Here is a 23,746-nt window from a genome sequence, read left to right as displayed (position 1 = left end):
AATGTCAGAGAGGATAGACCACTGTGTTAAACTGTACAACATCAAGAAGTACAGTTATGGCTGAAAATAAAGGCTGTGGATTTTACATGACATTTTCTCCTCCATATGACTTCAGTTAACTCCTTACCCCCACGGATTAATCTGTTGCTGGGAGCGACATCACAGTGATTTGGTTAGCATTCATCTGTAATGTCCCTTGTCAGAATAAACCTCTGCATTCATGTTTTACAGCAAAAGTCGAAAAGCACAAGTGAAAAAATGTTGGCTTAGATCCTGAGTGTATCTGTGAGCCATGAATGCACAACTCCAGGAGCAACCACGGGGTTCACCGTCGAGTTGGCGGATAACAATCACACCTGTCTTTTCCTGCTTTGTCCTTTCAAAACGTGTGCTGTGAAATTTCTCAGCATCGACGCCTGTCAACTCTCCAGAAAAGCAACACCATTATCACGTTCACCCACCGGATTGTCACACAGCAGCTACTGAACCTTCTCTTCTACTCTTAGTGTATTTCTAATTAGTAGCTTAAACATAAGAAGCACCTGGCAAGAAACACTAGAAACAGCAGAAAAGTAGACTTAAAGATGATGGGATGATGACATCTTCATGATGATTACCACTTGGAGAAAACTGACAGAAATAAGGCGGCAGACAATGTTCTGCTGCAGGAATGACTGGAATTGTATCTGAAAGCACAGTGAAATCAGATGGTGTTTGAGTATTACATTCTGCTTTTGTGCTCATTTCCATAATGACAAATTATTCAAAGCCCATATAATGGGTTATGATGTGCAAAGTTACAGAGGATTCTTTCATTGGATTTAATTCAGCACCTTTGGTAATTCTGAAAGCACTGAGATTGCTCTGGGATTGACAAGAAGGAGAGGCATCAGAGACTACTGGACTAAAGCTCAGTTTAATTATTATAATCATGTCCAGTCTGCAGAATTCACATTACAGCTCAGTTTAAACAATATTTCCTTCATTTTAATGATTGTAAAAATCAGAAATTGTTCTTCTTCAAATGTGTTTCATAACCAGAAAAAGGCCAAATGAACCATTTTCAAGTTTAAGAGCAGAGTGAGCTGTTAAAAGGTCACACCACTCATCTAAGAGGATATACAGTCATAATGAAAATGATGAACTCAAAAGCGACACGATTAAAACTGAGTTCATTATGTGAAACATTGGAATGTTTGGGACACATTTTCAAAAGAAGCAGGGGGGAGTATACCTCAGTTTTAATGGTCTGACTTGTGTTTCCTCAGGTGCTGCATCAAACCAACAATCTTATGAAGATCTAGAGAATCAGAGAGGATTTGATCGACACAGTTCAAGAGACCAGCAATCTAAACTGCTGCACTGCAATCTCATGGAAACCACTTTGGCATTTAATGGTGGTCTGTAAGCCCAGGACAAACACTCCCTGTCTGAAGAAAAAAAACACCAGGAGAAAAACATCAATTTCCTGTCTCACATGTTCAGAGCAGAGGAGAAGCAGGTTGCTACAGGGCTGTAGGTCATGACTTACCTGTGTGGACACCACCAACCGACTTTCTCCAGCTAAAAATAAGACACTTTCAAAAAGGACCACTTGTGACAATGACAAACTGGCTGAAGGGAGCAGCCTGTTGCCATTCCTGTGTACCTGTGTGAATTTACACCAACTATACAGGTCAGATTGAACTTCTGGTCATTGCCAATTAATCCACTGAACTTTTTGGAATCTAAAGTTAGCAAAAGTTTCATCTTAATATACGACTGAAAAATCCAATTGGAACCTTTTCCTGAGTAGTCTAATGTTTTAAATGTTAATCAGCTTTTAGTTGAGACAAGAAGCCATCTTGGATAACAATGAATGTTAACACAGTGAACCAGTCTGACTGCCCGGACGTGAAGGTCCCCTTCCCCATCTTCTTCACCATCGGGGTGGTGAGCCTGGCCGAGAACCTGCTGGTTGTAGTGGCCGTCATACGGAACAGGAACCTCCACTCTCCCATGTATTGCTTCATTTGCAGCCTGGCAGCCTTCAACACCATCGCCAGCCTTACCAAAACCTGTGAGAACCTGATGATTGTGCTCGCTGACAATGGACACCTAAAGAAGACAGGTCCCTCTGAGACAAAGCTAGATGATGTGATCGACTCCCTGTTGTGTATGTCGTTTGTGGGCTCTATTTTTAGCTTCCTGGCTATTGCTGTGGACCGGTATGTATGCAGGGCTTGTATCTGCACACAGAAATGAATGCATGGTATTTATTTAGCAGAATGGTGGTATTAAATGTATTCCCCGCCAGCACATTAATCCTCCAGAATGCCCATTTCAAAGGCATCATGATGCTTTAAGCTATTTGTTCCTCTTTAAATCGAAGGAAAATCAGCTCCTCTGACTGTAAAGGAAAGCAGAACTGTGGCGGGCATACTGTAGGTTGTAAAACAAAGTGATTTGTTTGATCTGTTTACAGCTGAGCTGGCTGTTTTGAACTGTTTCTCTTTGGATTGTAGGTCCCATAACCAATTATCCTCTGCTCAAATTCAAATTCAAAGCATCAGGTCCCACTAACTAAGACTCTGGGGATAATGAGCTCGAACTCATTAAAGGCAGTGGTTTCTGCAAGTCATGTACACTACATTACCATCGTGCTACTGTTCTCTGTTTTTGTTAGGTGCAGAATAGAACTTTTTAGGCAAATACTAGTGAATTGCCTATCTGAATTAAAGATAATCTCTTTCATATTTCACTTTTGACATATTTTAAAACCACTCACTGACCATTAAGAACACAAATAAATAAAACCCAGCTGACGGGATGACGACCTGTGATTTCAGCTCCGGAAACATCAGTTATTGGAGCTGTTAAGCATCCAAGTATTGGCAAAAGATAAATCAAGCAGATAATGAAGTATTTGTTATCTCTTCCAGTTACATCACCATCTTCCACGCTCTGCGATACCACAACATCATGACAATGCGGCGGGCAGCGGCCATCTTGGGTGTCATCTGGACAACATGTGGTTTGTCCGCCGTGCTCATGATTCGGTTCTTTGCCTCCGGATTCATCATGATATGTTTCGTTGCCTTCTTCTTCCTTTCCTTGCTGATCATCTGCTTCCTCTACGTCTACATGTTCATGCTGGCACGCAGCCACGCCAGAAAGATCGCGGCTCTGCCCTCCAGTGGCGAGGGGAGGAAGTGTCGCCGTCAGTGGTTGAGGGGCAGCATGAGAGGAGCCCTGACTCTCACCATCCTGTTTGGGGCATTCGTGGTATGTTGGGTGCCGTTTTTCCTCCACCTCATCATCATCATGGTGTGCCCAATGAACCCCTACTGCGAGTGTTACCGATCGCTGTTCCAGCTGCATGTGGTGTTGATGATGAGCCACGCCCTCATCGACCCGGCCATCTACGCCTTCCGCAGCGCCGAGCTCAGACACACGTTCAGGAAGATGCTGCTTTGTTACGAATGGAGACAATGCTCTTAAAGAAAAAGTATTTACATCATGTCACTTTCTCTTTATTAATCAACTGAAAGCTTGCATTTACTTTAACTGCAGACTGCAGATTCATTTGGTTACATATATTTACACCTGGGAGAAGAAGAACCAGCCTGATCTCACATTTCAAGTTATTAAATACAGCAGCTTGGTCAGCGGCACAACCTGTCAAAACATGATGCTGTAGTCAACCCTCTCGCATCATTTCTGAGCGCTGTCCTCTAGTGTATTGTACTGATGTAGTGTTGAAGTCAGGTGACACTGTAGAAAGAGTGCAGAATTCTGCATGGGATGGAGGTCAGAGGCGATGGATGCGTTATAGACTTTTCTAGTCTCCTGACCACTCAATGTGTGTCAAGTCACAGGTTATGTCAAGTCAAGTCACTTTTTTTCCACCCAAGATCCAGCACTCTTACCTGTAGTATCCGGTCTTAATAAAGAGAAGAGATAAGGTATTGGTAGCACGTCTAATAATGATATTATTGGCCAGTTTATATAACCTGTTCAAAAAGTATGACAGTGAATTGTATCTGTATTATCTTGGCACAGACGCAGCCATGATGATGGTCTGCTCTGAGACCGTATTGAGTAGTAACGAGTACGACTGGTCAGGCTTCTCTTTGGGGAGCAGGGGGCTTTGATGTAGCGTGTTGCCATAGCGAAGAGTTTGACTGACAGCCAGTCATCCAATCATGACAATCACATACTGGGGAGCTTTTTGAGTCATCCAATTATGATTCCCAGTTTGAGCTGCGTACATACTTGATAGTTAGACAGAAACTTGACAACATTGAATTTTATCATTTATATTTAACAGCTAACATTCAAACTTATGAACACACACGTTATCTCAGTCATCATGCCTCAAGTCAAGTCAAGTCTCAAAGTCATTTATTTTTTGTCAGGTCAAGTCTCAAGTCCACATCTCAGTGAAATTGGTACAGAGACAGTCATACTTTGAAGTTTAGGGCTACAGAGCAAGCTGCTGTATTTGATGAGTTCAGAGAGGGAACGTGTTGACAATACATAGATCTGTTCTGACGCCAAACAGCTGTCAGGGGCATCCTGTGGCTAATCACTTATTTTGGTCACAATTTGGACCTGGTGGTATGCGATTCTGGCAACATCAAGGCTACTGCTGCCAAAACATTGAGCATGCCTGTGACTGTTCATGTGTGTGTTTGCATGCACCTCTGCAAAACTGAGCATCCCTGAATATGTTTATTTCATGAGATAACTGCCATCTGTCAGTCTTCTCCGTGCCTTGCTGGCTATCTCTCTATCTCCCCCCCCTCCCTCATCCTTTTCTCTCAGGACTTGGATGCAATCTCTTTTCACCCCGAGTGTCAATCTCTTGAAATCCTGTTGGAAATTGCCCATCTGCACCACAATCAAATGGGACACATATTTCCTAGAACCTATTTTACTTGAAAGGCATGTAAACATTTTTTATGCGTGGACATTGACATTGGGATTTCCATCATTCACATGAGCACAGTGCAGCTCTGCTTCTGATGCACACAATAACATGAAATCAGCTCAACATTTGATCGTCTGCTTTTATTCAGGCACATTGAAATAAAATGCATTTGAAGCAACACAAGCAGCACTGACAGCAGTCATTGCAACTGAAGCTCATATTTATATTTTAGCATGCCATCACTTCACTTTGAACTAACGTGAAATCTGCCCCACAGCTGAATATTATCTCACCGAACAAGCGTAGGACAAAGCAGGTAATGAGCAGGGGTGCTTCACCTCTGTCCAGTGTCACATCACATTCAGTGTTTTTGCTTTTATTTCCCTGGGAACATAAACCGACTACTTCACAATCAACAATAGCAATGAGTCATTTTGCATGATTGCACAGATATTTCGAGTTGGAGGCGAATTATCAGAGAGTAAAATGGATCTATCTCTGTGTTATTGTCCTTAAATAAACCTGTTGGAAAAGAAAAACATGCATCATTTTGTTTTTTATAAAAGCACTTTTTCATGCAGAACCATGATGTTCATATGCCCGTCTTATGATCTCACAGTTGCAAAGAACATACATTAACATCAATAAACGCTACAGCAATGTGATTACATCACAATACAGAAATAAACCTCTTTCAAACTTTTATATTTATAACTTTTATCTTTCTGTCTACTGCATTAAAGTCCCATGGATCAGTGTGAAGATGCAAATAATACAAATGGCTTACTCTTTCTTTTGCAATAAATATGAATATGTAACGCTGGATAACAAATGTTTAGTCTGTACCACAGAGAAATGATGCATAACATTGCAGAAAAGTCATTTCAGCAGATGGTTGAAAGTTTCTGTCAAGCTTCTCAGTTCGGAGGTAGGCGGCACGGACACACTCTTACAGAGAGCACAGTGAAGCTGTTTGTACATTCATGTCTGACATTTCAAGTGTAACCTTATGTCATCTTTACATACAGTTTAATACAGGCTGTGGGCTGGGAGGCGGTATGCAGGGATCATCATGTGGCACAGACAGAATGGAGCCTCTATAATTAATCTGAAGATACAAGACGTGGGCTGGACAGGAAAGAGACTCCGCATTGAAGTCATAGCAGAAGCGTCGATGCTGCTTTGAGGAAGCTGCGCTAACTGTCACACAGCAGGGGGGAGACAGAGCAAACAGCAGTGGCAGAAAATTGGCTCCTTACAATTGATGCAATCAGAAAGTTCAGCAGCAGCTTCCTTTTACCCCTTGCAGATAACAAGCATGATAACACATGTCCGAACACCTGTCATAACATGTTATGTTATACAGGTGTCTATCAGGAGTCTATCAGGTGCATTGGGAGAAATCTCTGGAAGACTGCCTTTCCTTTTAAACATCAGTGTTGCCAGATGTACGATAACTATCGTATTTGTACGATATTATCGGATTTATAGGATCAATATTGCCAAAAAAGGCTGAATGTACAATAATTTTACCCTTTCACAGAAACCCACAATACCAGTTCAGGGATGCATCTGTCACTCATTGCATCGGCGCGAGTGCGGCTTGCAAGCAGCTTCCCAGAATGTGCGAGGATTTAGCAATATGGTGCTTTTGTTTTAAAGGGTAATAACGGAAGGAATGATGGCGTAATGGGCTGCAATTGACTCTGTTGTGTAAAGCATACAGTTGCCATCTTGTTAAAGGGAGTAGCGTACTATTGACGGGACCTCCATGTTGTGACATTGATTGGTGCGCAGGGCATAGTTTTGCTATTCAGTGTGGTATTTTCATATGTACGTAGTTTTTGGAAACATACCGTAATTCCAAAGCTGTAGAAGAATATTGCTGTATTTTCTGTGTCTGCAACACTGTTTAACATTAACACAAGATTGCCTTTTGTGATTCTTGTTGTTTAGAGCTTATATACCTGCCTTTAACAATATGTTCCTGTAGACAAGCCACTGCGATCTATTAGCCTTTTTAAAAACAAATCTTCTGTATTAATTTGAGTCATTTGCTTTTCAGTCCAAACATGACATGTAAGAGCGTATTTTTTCTTTGCTGCCCCCGTTAGCAGGCCGTTTGTCAGTGCCTCGTAAAACTCATGTGACCTGCCGTCACTGATTTGCTGGTTGGATAAGGGATCTCTGTTTTTTTTCTCCACACAGAGCTGTTGTCTGTATGAAAGTAAAAAAGTACATCCGTAATGGGGCAGATCAGGGCTTAACTATCTTTGGCTAACTCCAAAAATCTTCCGAAATAACTTACAGAAAAACAAATTACCAAACATGTTGTTCATGATGAGGATGAGGTACATTCACTTCCCCACCTTTCATTCATCTGTGTTGATTTGTACAACCACTGCTCAATAAGGTGAAACATCAGAAGAGGCAAACCAGGCAAATATTTTGGGCCCATTAAAAATATTTTAAAAGTGTCCCTCAACTATCACTCTAATTTGCATATTTTACACTAAACACAAGTCATTTCATAGCCATATCCTTGACGATGTACAGTAATCTTGCAGCAAAGCTTATCTCAGCTAATAAGGTTATGGTTAGCCTAGCCTCTGTAGCCAGTCAAAGTAATCGATAGCAGAAAGAACGCAATCCCACATTACATGTACAAACATAACTATGACAGATGTTGCTGCATGTATTGATTACACCTGATATAGTTTAACTGTAAGCTCTGGAACAGGAGAGGCATGTCAGTGGAGAACGGCGGCGGATCTTACTATCAGGCTATATCAGGTGTAATCAATACACGCAGCCCAATGTATATGCCATAATGATGCCGGTAAAAAAGGCTAATGCTATGAAATTACTTTTCTGTCATCACAAAGGTAGGTAATCAACCGATCAACATGAAAGACGAATGAGAGAAACGTATACATTCCTTTATATACATGTTGCACTTGTGTGTGTCATAAAGCAAGACTACTGTACATTTTCACTTTCAAGCGCCACCTGCCTTTGGAAGACGAGTGGCATCGCTGAGGAGATAGTCATACCAGTCTAACGATCGGCACATGCCGCTGGCCCCCTAGTGGCATGCCATCAGTAACGCCACGTGCTGCTGAACTACTGGCACACACAGTGGCATGTGCCATCGGCCACTTTTCGATCTCACTATCAGGTATGGTAGAAATTGATCTATGTTGGAAGGCCGAATGGAGGTCAATAGTATTTTCTTAATGTTACTGAAAAGATCTGAGACACTCAGAGGGGTAATTAATAAAAAACCTTAATTTCTTTAGGGCTACAGACTCATAGTAAAAACCATGCCTACGCATTTCAGCTATTGAGGCCTTCCTTACGGGAAGTAAACCTGCATCCTCAAACTGAAAGCACCAGAGAGACAACTTTTTCTCACAGCTTTTTTTACACCCATGCAGCACGTCGGCTTTTCTAGTGGTTTCTAATTGCACAAAAAACTCTTGCAGAGATCCACACAGCTTCCTCACTGAAGATTTTGACTGCTTGTCTTCATCTGGACATCAAATTTGCTTCTTTTTATTTGGATGTGCAAATGTTTCATCGTCTGTAGTCGACTGTCTGTTCTTTGTTCGTTTGGCCATAGTTAACATCTTACTCTCTCAGTCAGACAAACCTCTGCTGTGTTATGGACATGGCCAACAATGTTTCCCCGAAATGTCAACTGCAAAGCATGTAATGGCTTTAATAAGTGGGCATAGACTCAATCATAAACGATAGCGACTAAACAGACATAACTCAGAAACCTTAATGATTATACCTTTAAAAGCCAGTATATACGCAAGTGCTCTTACACAAGTAATAACAGCCTTCTGAATGAAAATAGAGGGAACAAGAAGGAAAAAATAAATGTATGTTTTATGAAAGAAAAGCAACAAAGAGTTTTCTGTGACCCACTTTAAAATGAGTCATAATTGTCTGTGTTCACATAATGTACCTTACAAACCAGCCTCTTTATGTACATGGTAGATACAATAAAAGACAGTAGTTTAACCTTCCTACATTCTGTGAGTGTCCTCTTTTCAGTCCATTATATGCAGTAGAGAAAAATGTGCTTGATTACACACTATGCTGGCGGACAGGTGAAATGAACCACTTCTCAAACAGTGCATTTCAATAGAATCTCTCATGGTTAGGTTGCAGTGTCAGATTCAGTCACTTCGTCCTGCTCATCCTGTGATTTCTCTGCGTCTCTCAGTACTTACCCGTCAGAGCACAGATGTTGGTGCAGGCGTTTCTCAGGCTGTAACAACAGATGATCTCCTTAAAAGTCTTCCTCATCTCCTGACTCCTGAAGGCGTAGATCAGCGGGTCAATCACTGAGTTGCACATGATGAGGATGAGGTACATGTTGAAGTGGGACATGAAGCACACGCAGTAGAGGTTCCGCGGACAGGAGATCATCAGGATCAGGTGGAGGAAGAAGGGAGCCCAGCAGACGATGAAGATCCCCAGCAGGATGGTCAGCGTGATGGCGCCCTTCATGCTGGCCCGCTGGTGGATGGAGTTGTAGCCAGGCAGCGCTGCGATGCGCTTGACGTGCGAACGAGCCAGCATGAACATATGGCTGTAGAGGGAGGCCATGATGAGCAGCATGGCGAAGAACATGGAGACCAGGCAGATGATGACGGGGGTGGTGTCTGAGTAGATGATGAAGACGATCCCGCAGCCGGTGCAGAAGGTCCAGATTCCCCCGATGATGCATCCGGCTCTCCTCACTGTCATGATGTTATGGTACCTCAGAGCATAGAAGATAGTGACGTACCTGTAGAAAATAACACACGTTGATTTCAGATGTAACTTATGATATTCTCGCAAACTTCACTTGCCTTTGAGGAATTGCACAAACCAATGAGGGCAGAGGCCTTCAAGATGTCTGAAGAAGAAATATGTCCCCATGCACAACAACACTGCTTTGGCATTTGCTTCTAATTAGTAATGTGTTTCTACCAAGCCTATCTCGTCTCTTCAGCTGCATGGTTTCTCTGTCAGTTAAATTCATTTTATGTTAATGGGTCCCGCTAGTTCTTAGTAATTTTCTGGAAAACGTCAGCAGGCAGCACACAACTTTGTTTTAGTTTAAAGGGGTATTATTAAAGGGTATTTAGTCATGTTGGAAGACTTAAGCTCTTTTCAAATCAAAAGCAAATCACATTTTTGTCTCATTGGTATTCATTAGTTTTGGTTTCTAAAACCTGCAAATATGTGCCTTTAAAAATATGTCAGAAAACCAAACACAGTTGTGCCTGTGTTCATAATATCACCAGCGGGGCACAAACAGCTCGGTAAATATAATTGCCTTCTCCAGCGACTGTATCTGGACTCATTGTACTGCTGCTTACAGTTACAGTAGGTCGACCAGTGCTCAGTTTGGTAACCTGTTAGCAAGTTCAGGCTCAGCTCTGTGCATGCATCTGTCCAAAGTGAGTGTCTAATTCACTGCATGTCACACCCTGGCTTAAATCTACCACACTGCAGCTGAATTAACTGAAAAGGAACATATTTGGCTGTGATTGAATTGCCATACAAGGGTTGAATTTAAAGCAAAATAATAACATGAAGATGCAGACTTGTTTGTCATGCCTGTCACATTTCGGAGAAATGCAAACAACTTTACAATCATCCATTTCTGAGGCAATAAGAGACAAGATAAGATAGAACTTCATGTTATTATTTTACCTTTTTATGCCATTATATATATATATATATATATATATATATATACATATATATATATATATATAATATGAGAGAGAGAGGGGACAGTGGATTTTGTCGGAAACAACTTTATTGAAATTGTAATGCCCAATTGCTCCAAAATGAAAGTACAAAATAAGAGTAATACAAAATAACAACTCAAATATAAATGAAAATAAAATATATAAATGAAATATAAAATATCAGGAGGCTTAGGCTTTAGTGACACAGGGTCACTTGAGGTCAAAAACTTCAACTTTCGCCAAAATACAAATGACGCATGTTTACTTATTTTGCATTTACTGGTGAATTAAACTTTTGACTTGAATTTTGACTTTGTATGTAATTGCATCACTAAAGATGTGCCTAGCCTTTGCACCTTCAAAAGATAAATAAAGGTTATAATGGTTCAAATTGAAGCAGCAGCAGTCGTGGCGGGTGGATGTTTACGGATGAGTTTGGTTCTGCTTGAGGTTTCTGCCTGTTAAAAGAACGTTTCTCATCCTCTGCCACTTTTGCCCAGTGCTCCCTCACTGCTGGATTTAGATCGTTCTCCGTAGATAATATTACAAAGAGTAAGGTCTACACCTGATCTATATGTAAAGGGTCATGTGATAAATAGCTTTTGTTGTGATTTGGCATTTATAAAGAAAAACTGATTGATTAACTGACAGTGGAGTTTCAAATCCCTATTATGAATCAAACTGAAAAAACACTGGAGCATACATTTCCCATAATACCATCTCTCATTAGTATTATCCCTTATCAGTAAATGCCCTATGTTTTTTGATAGTAACAGGAATGAAACAGGAAGTGATGTGATGGTTTTATAGTGAGCAGAGATCAGAGAGATGTTGTCTGTTTCCTTCAATGGTTAGAAAAATTGGAAAGAATTTATTTAAATCTGAGTAAATGTTCATGAATTTTTTTGAGACCTCACGTTTGTGAATTTTATGTTTGGACAAAGTTTACAACTACAGAAAGAAAAACACTGTCCTTCAGCAATACTTCTTTGATATTATTTAAAAGAATGCTGATTTACATCCCTCCATGTTTCTGGGAAACAAAACGACACAACTGGAATATTTTCAGTTAATCTGGGCTCCAGTATGAGGTCGTTTTTACACAGCACAGCCTCTGCTGTTATATAACTTATTGTTTCAATGTCACATATTCATGAGCTGAAGTCAAAGAGTGCCCTTTTTCCGTGTTTAAGGACACAACAGAGTAATGTAATTACACACTGGCTCTTATGAGAGAACATTTAAATAAATAGTTAATTTCACAGTGTTTGTGTCTATCTGTACACACACCCCCTCCATCATTACCTGTCCACAGCGATGGCCAACAGGCTACACATCGAAGCAACCACTGAGATGCAGATCATGGAGTCAAACACATTATCCATCTGCCGGATGAAGTGGTCCTCCACAACAAGCTGCCTGTTGTTGAGGAGGTAAATGATGATGGTCTCCCAGGCGTTGGACACGCTCACCAGCATGTCGGCTACAGCCAGACTGCAACAAACAAGCAGGGTTAAGTTTTCACCATCAACATGGATGTTCATTAATCTGGATGCTTCTGTTCAATTGTATTCTCTAAATGAGTCCAGCGGCCCTTTGAGTAGCTGTCCCAGCCCTCCTCCGACATGATGACACATTAAGGTCACAGTGATTAAAAATATTTTAATCATTTAAAGGCATTATGCATCTACAACAAATATTCTCTTTTAGAAGCCGGCAGGCAGAAGTGAGACCCAGGCAATGAATAACTAAGACACTGGTCCGAAACATTTGTACCCAAACAAGTCATAAAGCACATTTTACTTAATTTAACAACTAACTCTAAATATATACACGTATAATGAATTTTAAATTAAAGACATCTATGCTCTCATCCCACTGTAAGCCTCTGTCTCTTCTTCACTCTGTAGATAGACAGCAGACATCTCACAGAAACCATTGAGAGCCACATCAAAGCGTTCACAGCTCTGCTCTGTCTCTCATCGGTGTCAACAGAGAATCTTCTGCTTTTGTCCGCCGGGAGCCGATTCAGTCTGTTCAGTGACACGGCCCAGATCCGTCACAGTCGCACATAATTAGCGTTAATATCAAAATGAGTTGCAGTGTCATTTTTGAATCTTTTATGCTGAGTCATAATATTCATGACACCCACGAGTCTGACACACGATCCGCATCATAAGGGAGCATGTCTTAATGTGGAGAGATAACATTTAGAGGAAGCAGGTCAGTCAAAGCTTGTTTTTATTAAATGGCATTATGCAGTCACTTTAAGCAGGGAACAAGATTATACGATTAAACATTTCAGAAAGTCTCTCTCTTATAAGTCTGGGTTCAACAAGGCTTTTTACTCATTCATGTTTGATGCATAATTTAAGACACTTTTATGTGTAGTCCCAGAATCAAGCAATAAGAAGGCCCACTTTTGGGATTTTACTTACAGCTACACAGCTTTGTGAGACTGTAGGCAACAGCGAACATGCTGATGTTTAGTTCCTGTACTTTAAGTTGAATAAAGTGCAGCTTTGCTCACCCTGCAGGGAAACACATCTTAGGATTTTCCTTAGCCTATTCGACTCTTCTTTTATACTTTATGTTTGTGTTGAACAGCTGGAAAAATTCACCTGCAGACGAAGAAGTACATGGGTGAGTGGAGGTTCTTGTTCTTCACTATGGCCGTGATGACCAGGATGTTCTCCAGCAGGGAGATGATACCCAGGATCAGAAAGACCTGAGGAGAGAGAGAAGATACAGTAACAGAGTGCAAAAAATAGAAGAGTAAAGAATAGAAGAATACATTTGTTTAAGTTTATATGATGATGATTTAAACAGAGACAAATATACAATACACAAGTTCAGAAACAAAATACATTGAGCAGCCTGAGGGCCCGATCAGACAGAACAAGTTTTGTAGGCTGCAAAACGTGAGGCGCACAGCACTGGCTTTTTTGTTGAAGCCATTTTTTTCTACTGTTGTCAAGGCAACCACTGAATCATTAGCTGTCATTAACCTAACTGTTATATTGTAAACTGACAGAAGGCCCGCCTCTCCTTTCACCCGATTGGACAATCAGGAAAAACGTCCATGATATCGGGCGCTTTTCTGCTTTGAGTTGAAGTTTTTTCAACTCGAGGCGCTCAGAGCGTTACCTCAAAAACACGAGGCGCACAGAGCGGAAAAACGCGAGGTGCTCTGCAACACAAAAGCAGCGCGTAAAAAATGTAGCTCTCATTGAAAACAATGACAAAAAAGCCACCCCAGCTGCTGAAACGCTGTCTGATCGGGCCCTGGGAAGTTCAAAGTGTGCACAGTTCTGGATTGCCATAAGCCGTTGTTTGACATGTTTCTTTAACCCTGTATCCTTTAATCCCTTGCTGCATGTGGTAGGCTATTCCAACATTTACTTTGTCCCAATGGTGTGCGCCTATTTGGCTCATCACAGTCCCTTCTGCTTGTGGCCCTGTAGCCAATCTCACTGATAATAGTGTTGCAAAGGTAAGGAACGGGACAGCAAAACCCTGAGAGGGCAGAGCAAATCAAGGAGAAAAATGCAGGCAGTTTTTACCAGCCCTTTCTCATTCCCAGGATGTCAAATACGATTAGTCAAGGCCTCTCTGCATCTCATAGAGAAGCAGAAGGTACCCTTCTGCATGACAATTTCAACTAAGGTAGAAATGTGAACCCATTAGCAGCAATATTAGACGCATAGACTGAGAAAAGCAGCTTGGGGTGGAAGTCAAGTTGAATGGATGCAAACACAGACAACAAGGACCAGGCTTTGAGCGTCTGTGCATCTAAATGACAGACAAAGGGGTGGTGACTCACTGTTGGTATTTGAATACCTTGGCTCAGAGTGTTTTTACCTTGGCAGACAAATAAAATATTGAAAAGAATCAATCTGTAAAGGGAAGTCTTTCTCATGCCAATTAATCCATGTAGTAGAGTATTAAAGTTAAAGTCCTAGAAGAGGTCATGGAGGTTACGGGTCGTTGGATGCAGGTGAAGAAAATGGAATACAGTAGAGGTCAAATAGTAAAACATGCATCGGTGCCACACATGCTGTTCTTACCTCCACAGCGATGTGGACCTGCTCGCATGCTGCAGGTTTGGAGGTGCTGGTCTTGTCAGGTAGCAGCGGGGGGGACAGGCTGTAGTTTTGGTGGTAGTAGGAGTGAGCCCAGGTGGAGTTATCCAGCATCACCTCCTCTTGGTAGGAGGACAGATCAGACGCATTCATGCCTGCTGTGGCTCTGGTTCGGATCACTGATGCTCTCCTCTGGACGACATTTTCCAAGTAGGCTGCAAAGGAAGACAGAAGTGAATCATCATGTTGATTACCAAAAAAAGAAGTAGAAGTGACAGGTTTTCTCTTCTCACACACTTCAACTCTTAATTAACCTGAACTTTAGTTTGTTTCATGGCTGCTGGCAGTTGTTGTTCCCTTTGGTCAGGAGCAGGCGAGCTATTTCTCCTGCTTCCAGTCTTCATGTCTACCTGATAAATATATCTTTCATATATGTAAAATTTGCAGAGCAGTCTAGTCTTACAGTCTTACAGTCGCAAGATGGAGTCACCAACAGCAGTCACATCTGGGTAGATAACAGCCGAGATTATCAGGGGACATTAAGCTATGTAAAGTCAGCAGACTTGTTTTTCATTTTCATCCATAACTGTAACATTTTTCATAGCTAATTTTTCACTGCAGTTTGCCTTTATGTGTCTGTTAAGGCCAGTTCAGATCAAGGATTCGCAACAAGACTGGAGGCAGCTGCCAAAAGAATCCCTCAACATCTGATCGTAAACGTTCTAAAACTGGGCTGTTCAACGCAACGCAACGCAACGCAACGCACAAAGACACAGCTGACCGTCTCCATAGCAACGACGCACTGACATACCCCATTACTTCTGCGTTAATACTATAATGTTAGTTAATACTTTATAACGTTAGTATTAGGCCGAGGTTACATGAATTATCTAGCTGGATTTCTGTTATCGTTTTAAAAAGAAATGGATGAAAGTGACAGTGACATGCTCACAATGAAGACAGAGAGTTTGGAAAAAGAGGATTTGGAGCCGTCTTTGACAACTGCAGCGCCTATGCCAATTTATACTGTTTCCTAATTGGCTAAATTAAATAGGTCCATCATTCAGTTCTTAAACTGCATTTGGAGATTTAACAAGTATATTTTTGCAACTCCACGCAACAGCTTCAGATACTCTGCAACTAACATGTTCACACCGCTGCAATTTCCTCTGCAACATTCTAAAACTGTTTTGTTGCGTTGCAAATCATCAATCTGACAGGAAAAGGGGGTGAGACACAGGGGGATGCATCAAACCTGGATATCTGGACTCTAAGGACTGAGCCTTTAGGGGCTCAAGCTATGGAAGAAATCTTATAACTGTAAAGATAAACAGTTAAACATGGTGTTACAATTTATGCGTAATTTCTGCTGTGCTTATTTGATATAATCTGATTCTTTACCAGTATCTCTGAAACAAAACCCACCCAACAGCAACATTTAATGAACTGACTTTACACATTTTTAGCCCTTAAGCGTGAGCAACCTCACCTACAGTAACTTACAGACATGCTGTAATACTTTCAAACTACAGACACTAATTATATCATCACAATTTTCCTTATTTGATTAGCTTATGGTAACATCAGTATAAAAAAGGACTCTCCAGCCTCAATGCTCAACACTGACGCCGAGATAGCTTGTACCATTTCAGACGCTGAATCCAGAGCATGTTGGCTCTGACAGAAATCTGACATCTGACATCAAACATTTTTCTTTGTTCTTTCCCCCCATTTTAGGCTTAGCTTATAGATTGTTTTTATGGGATGCAGGGGTTTTCTACCAGTTATTGTGACCAAACATTTGGATTCATTCTTTAGGATGAGGTCAATACACCGAGGAACAACTTCTCATCTACTTCTTTTCTGTTCCTTAAAGTACAGTGTTACATCATACACCCTGTTTAACAATCAAGTTACAATCAGCACAAAGCAGTGTTGTTTTCTTCAACAATGACGATGACTAAATTATTTTGTTGACGCCCCTTTTTTTCATGACGATAACAAGACGGTGATGAGCTAAACATGGCTCTTTGATGACTAAAATATGACAAGACGTGTGTGAGTTTTCGTTGACGAGACGAGACTGGACGAAAATGTTAGTGAGTGGTCTGTCAGACGTTCAAAATGCATGACATTTCTGCCTATTGTGTGTGTAATCTGTCTGTCAAAAGCTAAAAAGTATCAGCAATGCAGCTGCATCCTATCCTTGTTTGGTCACGCCCACCACATGGCATGCAGCGCACATTCTGCACAACACACCTGCGGTCACTAGTCACACACACAGACATGCAGTTGAGTTGAATTCATTGATGGACCATGGCGGCAGCGTCAACCAAGGGGCTTGGTGGTCGGAAACGACGAAATGATCTATGGACATGCTTTCAATATAATCCATCAGAAAGAAAAACAGAATGCAGGGAGACACAAACTAGGTGGAAAGACCAATCTCAAGCGGCACCTGAAGGCTCACCACGCCGATATTCTTTCGAAAGTAAGTTACAATAAGTTAAAGTTATACGTTTTCCACATAACTCCTGGCGCAAATGGGCTGCTAACTTCAGCCTAAAATTAGCTTGGTTGTGCTAACGTCAATTCATTAGCTTATGTGTGTGTAACTGTTATGTGTAGAACATGCAGGGATTTTTGGCTGGGCAGCAAGTGTAAGGCGTTGTCATATTGACCCATGTTTGAGTGACTGTCTGAAACATGGAGGGAAATGTAGCATTTCAGACCTGTTGCTTTTCCCCATGTGTCTAAATGAACAGCACACTTGGCTTCTGTAACATTAGCAGCATGTTTAGCCATGTTTACATTCAGTGACGTGTGGTCATCTCTTTGTGTGTTTATGTTCTGTCAGCACGTTGCGATATGTTAAACTGTTCGAGTTATATGTGCTTTGTTAATCATACGTAGAGTCTGCTAGCTTTAGGCGAAAAGCCACAAGGGTATGTCAGTGACGTCATGCAGCCCCAACCATGACCTGCGCCGTTTGTGGTGAGAGAGGCTTGCCACAGTACGCAAAATAACAATTGGGCTGGACATATGGACCAAAAAAGGACATAATTTAATTATATACGTATACGTATATACGTATTTAATTTGCTTTAAAGACCCAATACAGTGTTTAGTGTCATGTTTGTTTCATACTTTCAAGTATGCATAACTTACAACCTGCCTCACTGTACCTCAGGAATATAAGTTAATAATAAGTTGAAATATGGAGATAAAAGGTTTCTGCCCAACAGCAATGAAGTACACCACGGCAGCATTGCATCTCCATCATTGGGAAAGTCTAGGCTAGAGCTATTAATCTGAAAAGGAATCTTGATATTATGCAAAGGTGTTAAGGTTAACTGTTGTTTTATGAATTGGAACATTTGATACAGCCTGTCAACCTTGATTCCAAGTTCCAGTACTTAATGACCTAAATTAATTTGTTAAAAGACTAATACTTTCTTTTTTTTTTTTACTAAAACTGACTAAAACTAGACTAAAACCTTTTTGAGTTTTCGTCGAACTAAAACTAGACTAAAACTATCACATATAGAAATGACTAAAATGTGACTAAAACTAATAAGCATTTTCGTCCATAAGACCAAGACTAAAACTAAGATGGCTGCCAAAAACAACACTGGCCCAAAGTTTTGTCACACTCTTGCTCTGGATAAATCAGATGTTTGCTTGTTAAATGAGAGATTTCTCCCTAAATTCAAATTACGCGAACAGTCACATTTCCAGTGACATAATATCCCACAAATGTCAGGGAGATGACTTTGGTGTCAGCTGACCAACAAAAAGGCAACACAATTTGTTTTGAACATTCTGCTTTGGTTACAAAAGAGAAAAAATGAGTGGTGAAGTTCATCCCGAGTGAATGGGATACAGTGTTGTGGTCCAGACCCTCAGCTGATGCCATTAAAGTATAGATTTAACTTTTGCCGCAGTTCACTCAACTCATGACCTCACAAACAGAGCCTGCGGTCATGTCAAATGACATGATCTGAGTTGCTAATGCATTTCCACAGATGTGATATAAACCCTTTTACTCTCTACCTTACAAAAATGTCCAGAGTCATGGGGCACATATGGCGTCTCGGCAGATGGAAGAAGAGAAGGAAGCAGGCACGTTGAAGACTCAATAAAACCACTGAAGCAACGTTCAGCGATAAACTTTATTCACCATTATCTTCAACAAAGCCCCGCTGGACTGCCGTCTGTCTCATTCCAGCACAACCAGATTATCCCAACACAAAGTGACTGTGTGAGCAGGGACTATAATGAACCTGGAGTTGTGTAGACATGTTACCGCTGTGATGTTGGCACTTAGAACACAACAGCTGCAGGAAATGTAAATGATGAACATAATTGGAATTCATTTGTTCATGTATTAATTGACACAGCAGTTAACTGAAGCTTTTCAAAGACCAGAAGCAATCATCATGACTGAAAGCATCACTCATGTTGCCATGTCATGTTGTCATTTAAAATGCCAGTTCCTGGAGCAACTAGTTTCATTAATTCACTTTATATGGTGTGTCTCTGTGGAGCCTGTTCACAGTTTGCATTACATAACATTAGCTTATTATCTAAAAATATCAGTATCATACGGCTTTCCTTCCAAAAACAGAAAGTCCATAAGATCTCTCAGAAAATATGCCTGTATTATATATCCTACATGTTTATGTTTCACTTATTGGATCCAACATGAACACAGGAGAGGAAATGATTGGGCATAGTCAAACACAATTATATGTAAGGTGATCTACATCCAACATCTCAAGCAACAAGCAGAGAAACTATCGACCATTTGAATCTTGGTGTTAAAAAATGAAACCTCTTTTCTCCAAAAGGTGTTAAATTAGACAATAGTTGTATAAACTGTTTGATTATGTTGTAATATGTTTTTTTTGTCTTTTCTACTTTCTTTTTGTAGATGACTTTACACAAACACATATAGATGCATGGTGCATTATTCTCTTGACAAGATGGCGCCGCAGATGGCAGCCTCCGTACTGCGCTCTCTTAGAACCTTTGCACTCTCTGTTGTACCATTGCAGTATTGTCTCCTCTCCTGTCTGTAAGATATGTTGTGTTTTTTAAGTAATGTATATATATATATATTTATATATTAATACCTTTTAATATATTTTGTATTCATAGGCCTGTATAAAGTAGCTTTAGTTTTTTCATGTTTTTTTGGCCTTTTTTGGCTTTATTTATAGGACAGTTGAAGATAGACAGGAAATGTTGGGAGTAGAGAGTGGGGGATGACATGCACCAAATGATCGGCAGACCGGGAGTCGAGCCTGCGATCAGTGCGACGAGGACTGCAGCCTCTGTACATGGGGCGCCTGCTCTACCAACTGAGCTAAACAGCACCCCAGTTTTTTCATGTTTTAAGTGTTTCTGTTACCTATGTCGAACTTGTCCATGTCTAAGTGTACTAACAACCTCACGCCGTGCATGTGCTGCAGATGTAACTGTAAACACTCTGCGGCACAGCCCCTCTGTGAGCTGTCCATTTATGTAGCCAGACCATTAACCAGCACCGGGACGAGGTGCTGCTGTTACAGGGAACATAAACGGACGGTTCACGGAGCGGTTTACCTTTAGCGGTTACACCGGCAGCACACACACGGAGTGAGGTAGTGTGTGCCAACGGGAAGTAAGACGCAAGCTTTCGTGCTCAATAAATCTATTTGCAATGCAATGAATGCTAACAGGCTAACTGTAATGTCACACAAATGATGATACCTTCTTCTCTGCGTTTTCATGGCGGCTGGCAAACCAGCTAAAAGGTGCATTACCGCCACCTTCTGGAGTGACGGTGTAGTGCAGTTACTTTGACTGCTTCTGCATACGTCATTGGTATGATTTGCATAATCTTCCCAGGACTTTAGGCTGCCATGGAAATGCAGACAACAATGGGCCACAGGAGCCATTTAGTTCCTTGAAGAGAAGTTCCTGGAACTAAAAGTTCCTCGTACTTTTGGTCAAAAAGCACCTTTTGCGTGTCTGGTCTGTATTTTGATAGTTAAGGAAAAAACGGGGTCAAATTCCTTGTATGTGCCCACATACTTATTATATACTTATTAGTCTATTTAATTACATATGGCTCAGTGGTGATTGACAGTTGGGCACTTAACGTAGCAGCCTTTTCCATCAGGGTGTGAATGTGTGTGTGAAAAGGTATGTAAATTGAGATGTAGTGTAAAAGTGCTCATGGCAAGACTAGAAAAGCGCAGTGGAGTTTACCATATAGTGCCAACTCATAACATTACCTAAGAGAACTTTTTATATTTATATTTTATATATATATGCATTGGGCATTGTTTTACATGAATAAAACTAAATGTTATTATGAGGTGAAATTCACTTCTGAAACTGTATTTCAGAGCAACTAAAACTTTTTTAAGCGACAAACATTTTAACTGAAAGGCAACATTGTCATTAAAAGTTTCTGGAAAAACTTTTTGAAAGCAGAAAGAACAAAATTAACAAAATGCAATAAACAAATGTAAAAATAGCAGAAAGATTCAAAACAAAAAAGGGGAGGTTTTTTCTTTTCACTGTGTCCAAGTGTTTTCTCATGATGGATTTAGTTTGGTCACTGTGAATAATCCTCTAAAGAGTACTGTCTAAACCAGCTCTGCATGAAATGTGCACTGAGATCATTTCTGTTATGAATGGGAACTTTATAACTAAAACGAATAAACTTCCAATTTCAGCTCACAGTTTAGATTTAGTCAGTATTGGAGAGCAGATTCACATAACGCCCCCGTCTGTCAAAAGCTGTGTTCAGTTTGTTTGTTAACAGGATGAATGACAATACAAAGATGGAAACTGATCAGGAGAGAGAATCATCAAAGAATAAGATGAGGGTTGTTTTTAATAATCTTTTCCTTAAATGGACTGCTTTGTTTGGCAATTAATCCATAAATCATGCCAAAAATCATTTAAAATATTCCACTCTCATTTGACTAAACAGAGATACCTGGCATAACGCATTTATTTACATCTCACATCTTCATTACCAATATATTTCAAGATGAAGGTTTAAGAATACTTTCCTCTTCTTCTTTCTCCCAGTTTTAATGGAAACATAAAAACGACTTTCTATTAGCCGTGTCAACAGCTACAAACCCAGAGTGGCTCATTAATAGAAGAGGAAAAGCCTGGAGCTTTTGTCTGATTAATAACCCAGAGCACATTAAGACGATACTTGCACACAGGGTTCATGTGCAGATTGTGACCACCTGCACTCTGTGCTGTGCTGTGCTGCGTTTACATGCAGATCATCTGAGGCCTGTTTCTGTTTGAAGATATGATGTCAGAGATGTGGGACACGTGCAGCATGTGATGTATGGCTGCTGTGATGTGAAGATGTTTAAATTATGAACTCAGTTATGTATGATCCCTGCCCAATTACCGGCAAATCTCAGTGTTTCAAGATGTCATTTCTGTGACTGCGTGCCTGATTGATGTTCCTCTTAGCACTCTACCTGCTATAATCACACCGCCCCAGTGGATTTGGTGGGTGTGATCCTTTGTTCCTTGTCTGTCTCTTCCACTTAGTCGTCCTGTCTCTGGCTCTGTGTTTTCCTCAGGCCCTGACTGTCCCTGGGGGTTGATTATTGATGGGGATCTGCTGCCACAATCCCAAAACAGACAACATGACAACAAGACAACAAGACCAACACTGCCTTGATCACAGTATCAGGGGAGACATCTTGAAGCTTCTTTGCTGACAGCTAATGATCGTTGGACTTAAAAAACCGTCTACTGATCCGCAGTGTTTCTAGAAGGAGCATGTGGACATGAATTACAGCTCTAAAGGTGAAATTTCAGAGCCAATTAAGCTTATTTGGATGAAGTAGCTTATAAAACACCCTCTCACTCTCTCCCACACATGCAGACTTTATATTATTATCAATGGAAAGGCTCTTTCTGATGGATCAAAAGGAATACATGGTCAGCTATGAAGCTAAATTCTGGGCGTATTTTGGGTTTGAATGTTAATGGTCACGTGGGAAATGAAATCAACAGAGAACAGTTGTTGCTCAGGTGGAAGTTTTTGTACCTTTAAATGTGTTTTACATTATTCATGCAGCAAGCAGGACCACATCATTTATGCACAGTGCAACACCTCTGATTAAATCTAATCATGATGACCTGATAATCACACCGACACAACAACAACCTGTGAGCCTGAACTGTTTACATACATGAAACAATACAGTGTCCTAATTGGACTTTCTAATGATGCTGGTGTATAATTATGTGAAACTACAAACAGTCATTTTCATAGACAAAATAATAATAATAGTAAAATAAATCTAATTATCTTGAGATTACAGCAAAAACAAAATTGCAAAAACGGCCACTCTTGTCTCCTTGGAGAAAAAGCTCATTTTCACCTATTATTTTTATTTGCCTTTTAAATTTGTTAGTTTCCCAGTAAACATATTGTTTTCCTCATGTGTATATAACAAGAAGAGGGGTCTGACCATGTTGTGCCATTGATAAATTCAGTCCACAGTTGGAGCACTTGAGAGGATGTTATGACAGATGAAAACAATTACAATGTTACAATTCAAAACTCTCAGATGCTTTTGTCCAAAGCGACATACATCTGAGAGTTGGCTATGCCACCGGGAGGAATTTGGGGTTCAGTGTCACTTGGGCATGTGACTGTAGCAGTCAGGGATTGAACCACCAACCTTCCAATTGAGAGATGATTACTCTACCACTGAGCCACAGCTGCCCATCAATGGATTTACACAGTGAGCATCATCAGTCTTTGCAGCTAGCTAAAGTACTGAAGCTGTTTGTCAGTAAACTGAATGAACTTTTGCCCATGATTAATCATACACAAACTGTAGCATCACTGTATAAACCCCTCTAACAGCAACTTCAGAACAGTTTTTTTGTTTTTTTCCTTCAGAAAAGCGACGTTACATAACGCACATCTATAAAATGTCAAGAACATCACTGTC

At 40.6% G+C, this 23,746-nt stretch overlaps 2 protein-coding genes across 3 annotated transcripts; one reads left to right on the top strand and one right to left on the bottom strand.

Moving 5' to 3' along the window:
• The first annotated feature begins 1,854 nt into the window (after positions 1-1,854).
• Positions 1,855-3,480, top strand: mc2r (melanocortin 2 receptor). Its single transcript, XM_069656082.1, has 2 exons — positions 1,855-2,207; positions 2,922-3,480. Exons 1-2 carry the CDS (start codon positions 1,855-1,857, stop codon positions 3,478-3,480), a joined length of 912 nt encoding a protein of 303 aa, XP_069512183.1.
• A 1,566-nt stretch (positions 3,481-5,046) lies between these two features.
• Positions 5,047-22,977, bottom strand: mc5ra (melanocortin 5a receptor). Of its 2 annotated transcripts, XM_069655958.1 has the most exons (6): positions 22,936-22,977; positions 14,736-14,786; positions 13,290-13,396; positions 11,974-12,162; positions 9,182-9,713; positions 5,047-7,203 (listed from the first exon to the last, which is right to left on the bottom strand). In XM_069655958.1, the coding sequence occupies exons 1-6, from the start codon at positions 22,975-22,977 to the stop codon at positions 7,180-7,182; spliced, it is 945 nt and encodes a 314-aa protein (XP_069512059.1). In that variant the 3' UTR covers positions 5,047-7,179. The 2 variants fall into 2 exon arrangements, with proteins under 2 accessions (XP_069512059.1, XP_069512060.1); XM_069655959.1 differs by lacking the exons at positions 5,047-7,203; positions 22,936-22,977 and having other exon boundaries at positions 8,971-9,713; positions 14,736-14,924.
• Between the last annotated feature and the right edge of the window lie 769 nt (positions 22,978-23,746).

This window comes from Semicossyphus pulcher, unplaced genomic scaffold (genome assembly GCF_022749685.1).
Source record: "Semicossyphus pulcher isolate SPU_LCO1_2020_fin unplaced genomic scaffold, fSemPul1.0.p SCAF_9, whole genome shotgun sequence".
Lineage (NCBI taxonomy): Eukaryota > Metazoa > Chordata > Actinopteri > Labriformes > Labridae > Semicossyphus > Semicossyphus pulcher.
This window is presented reverse-complemented; position numbering and strand designations above follow the sequence as displayed.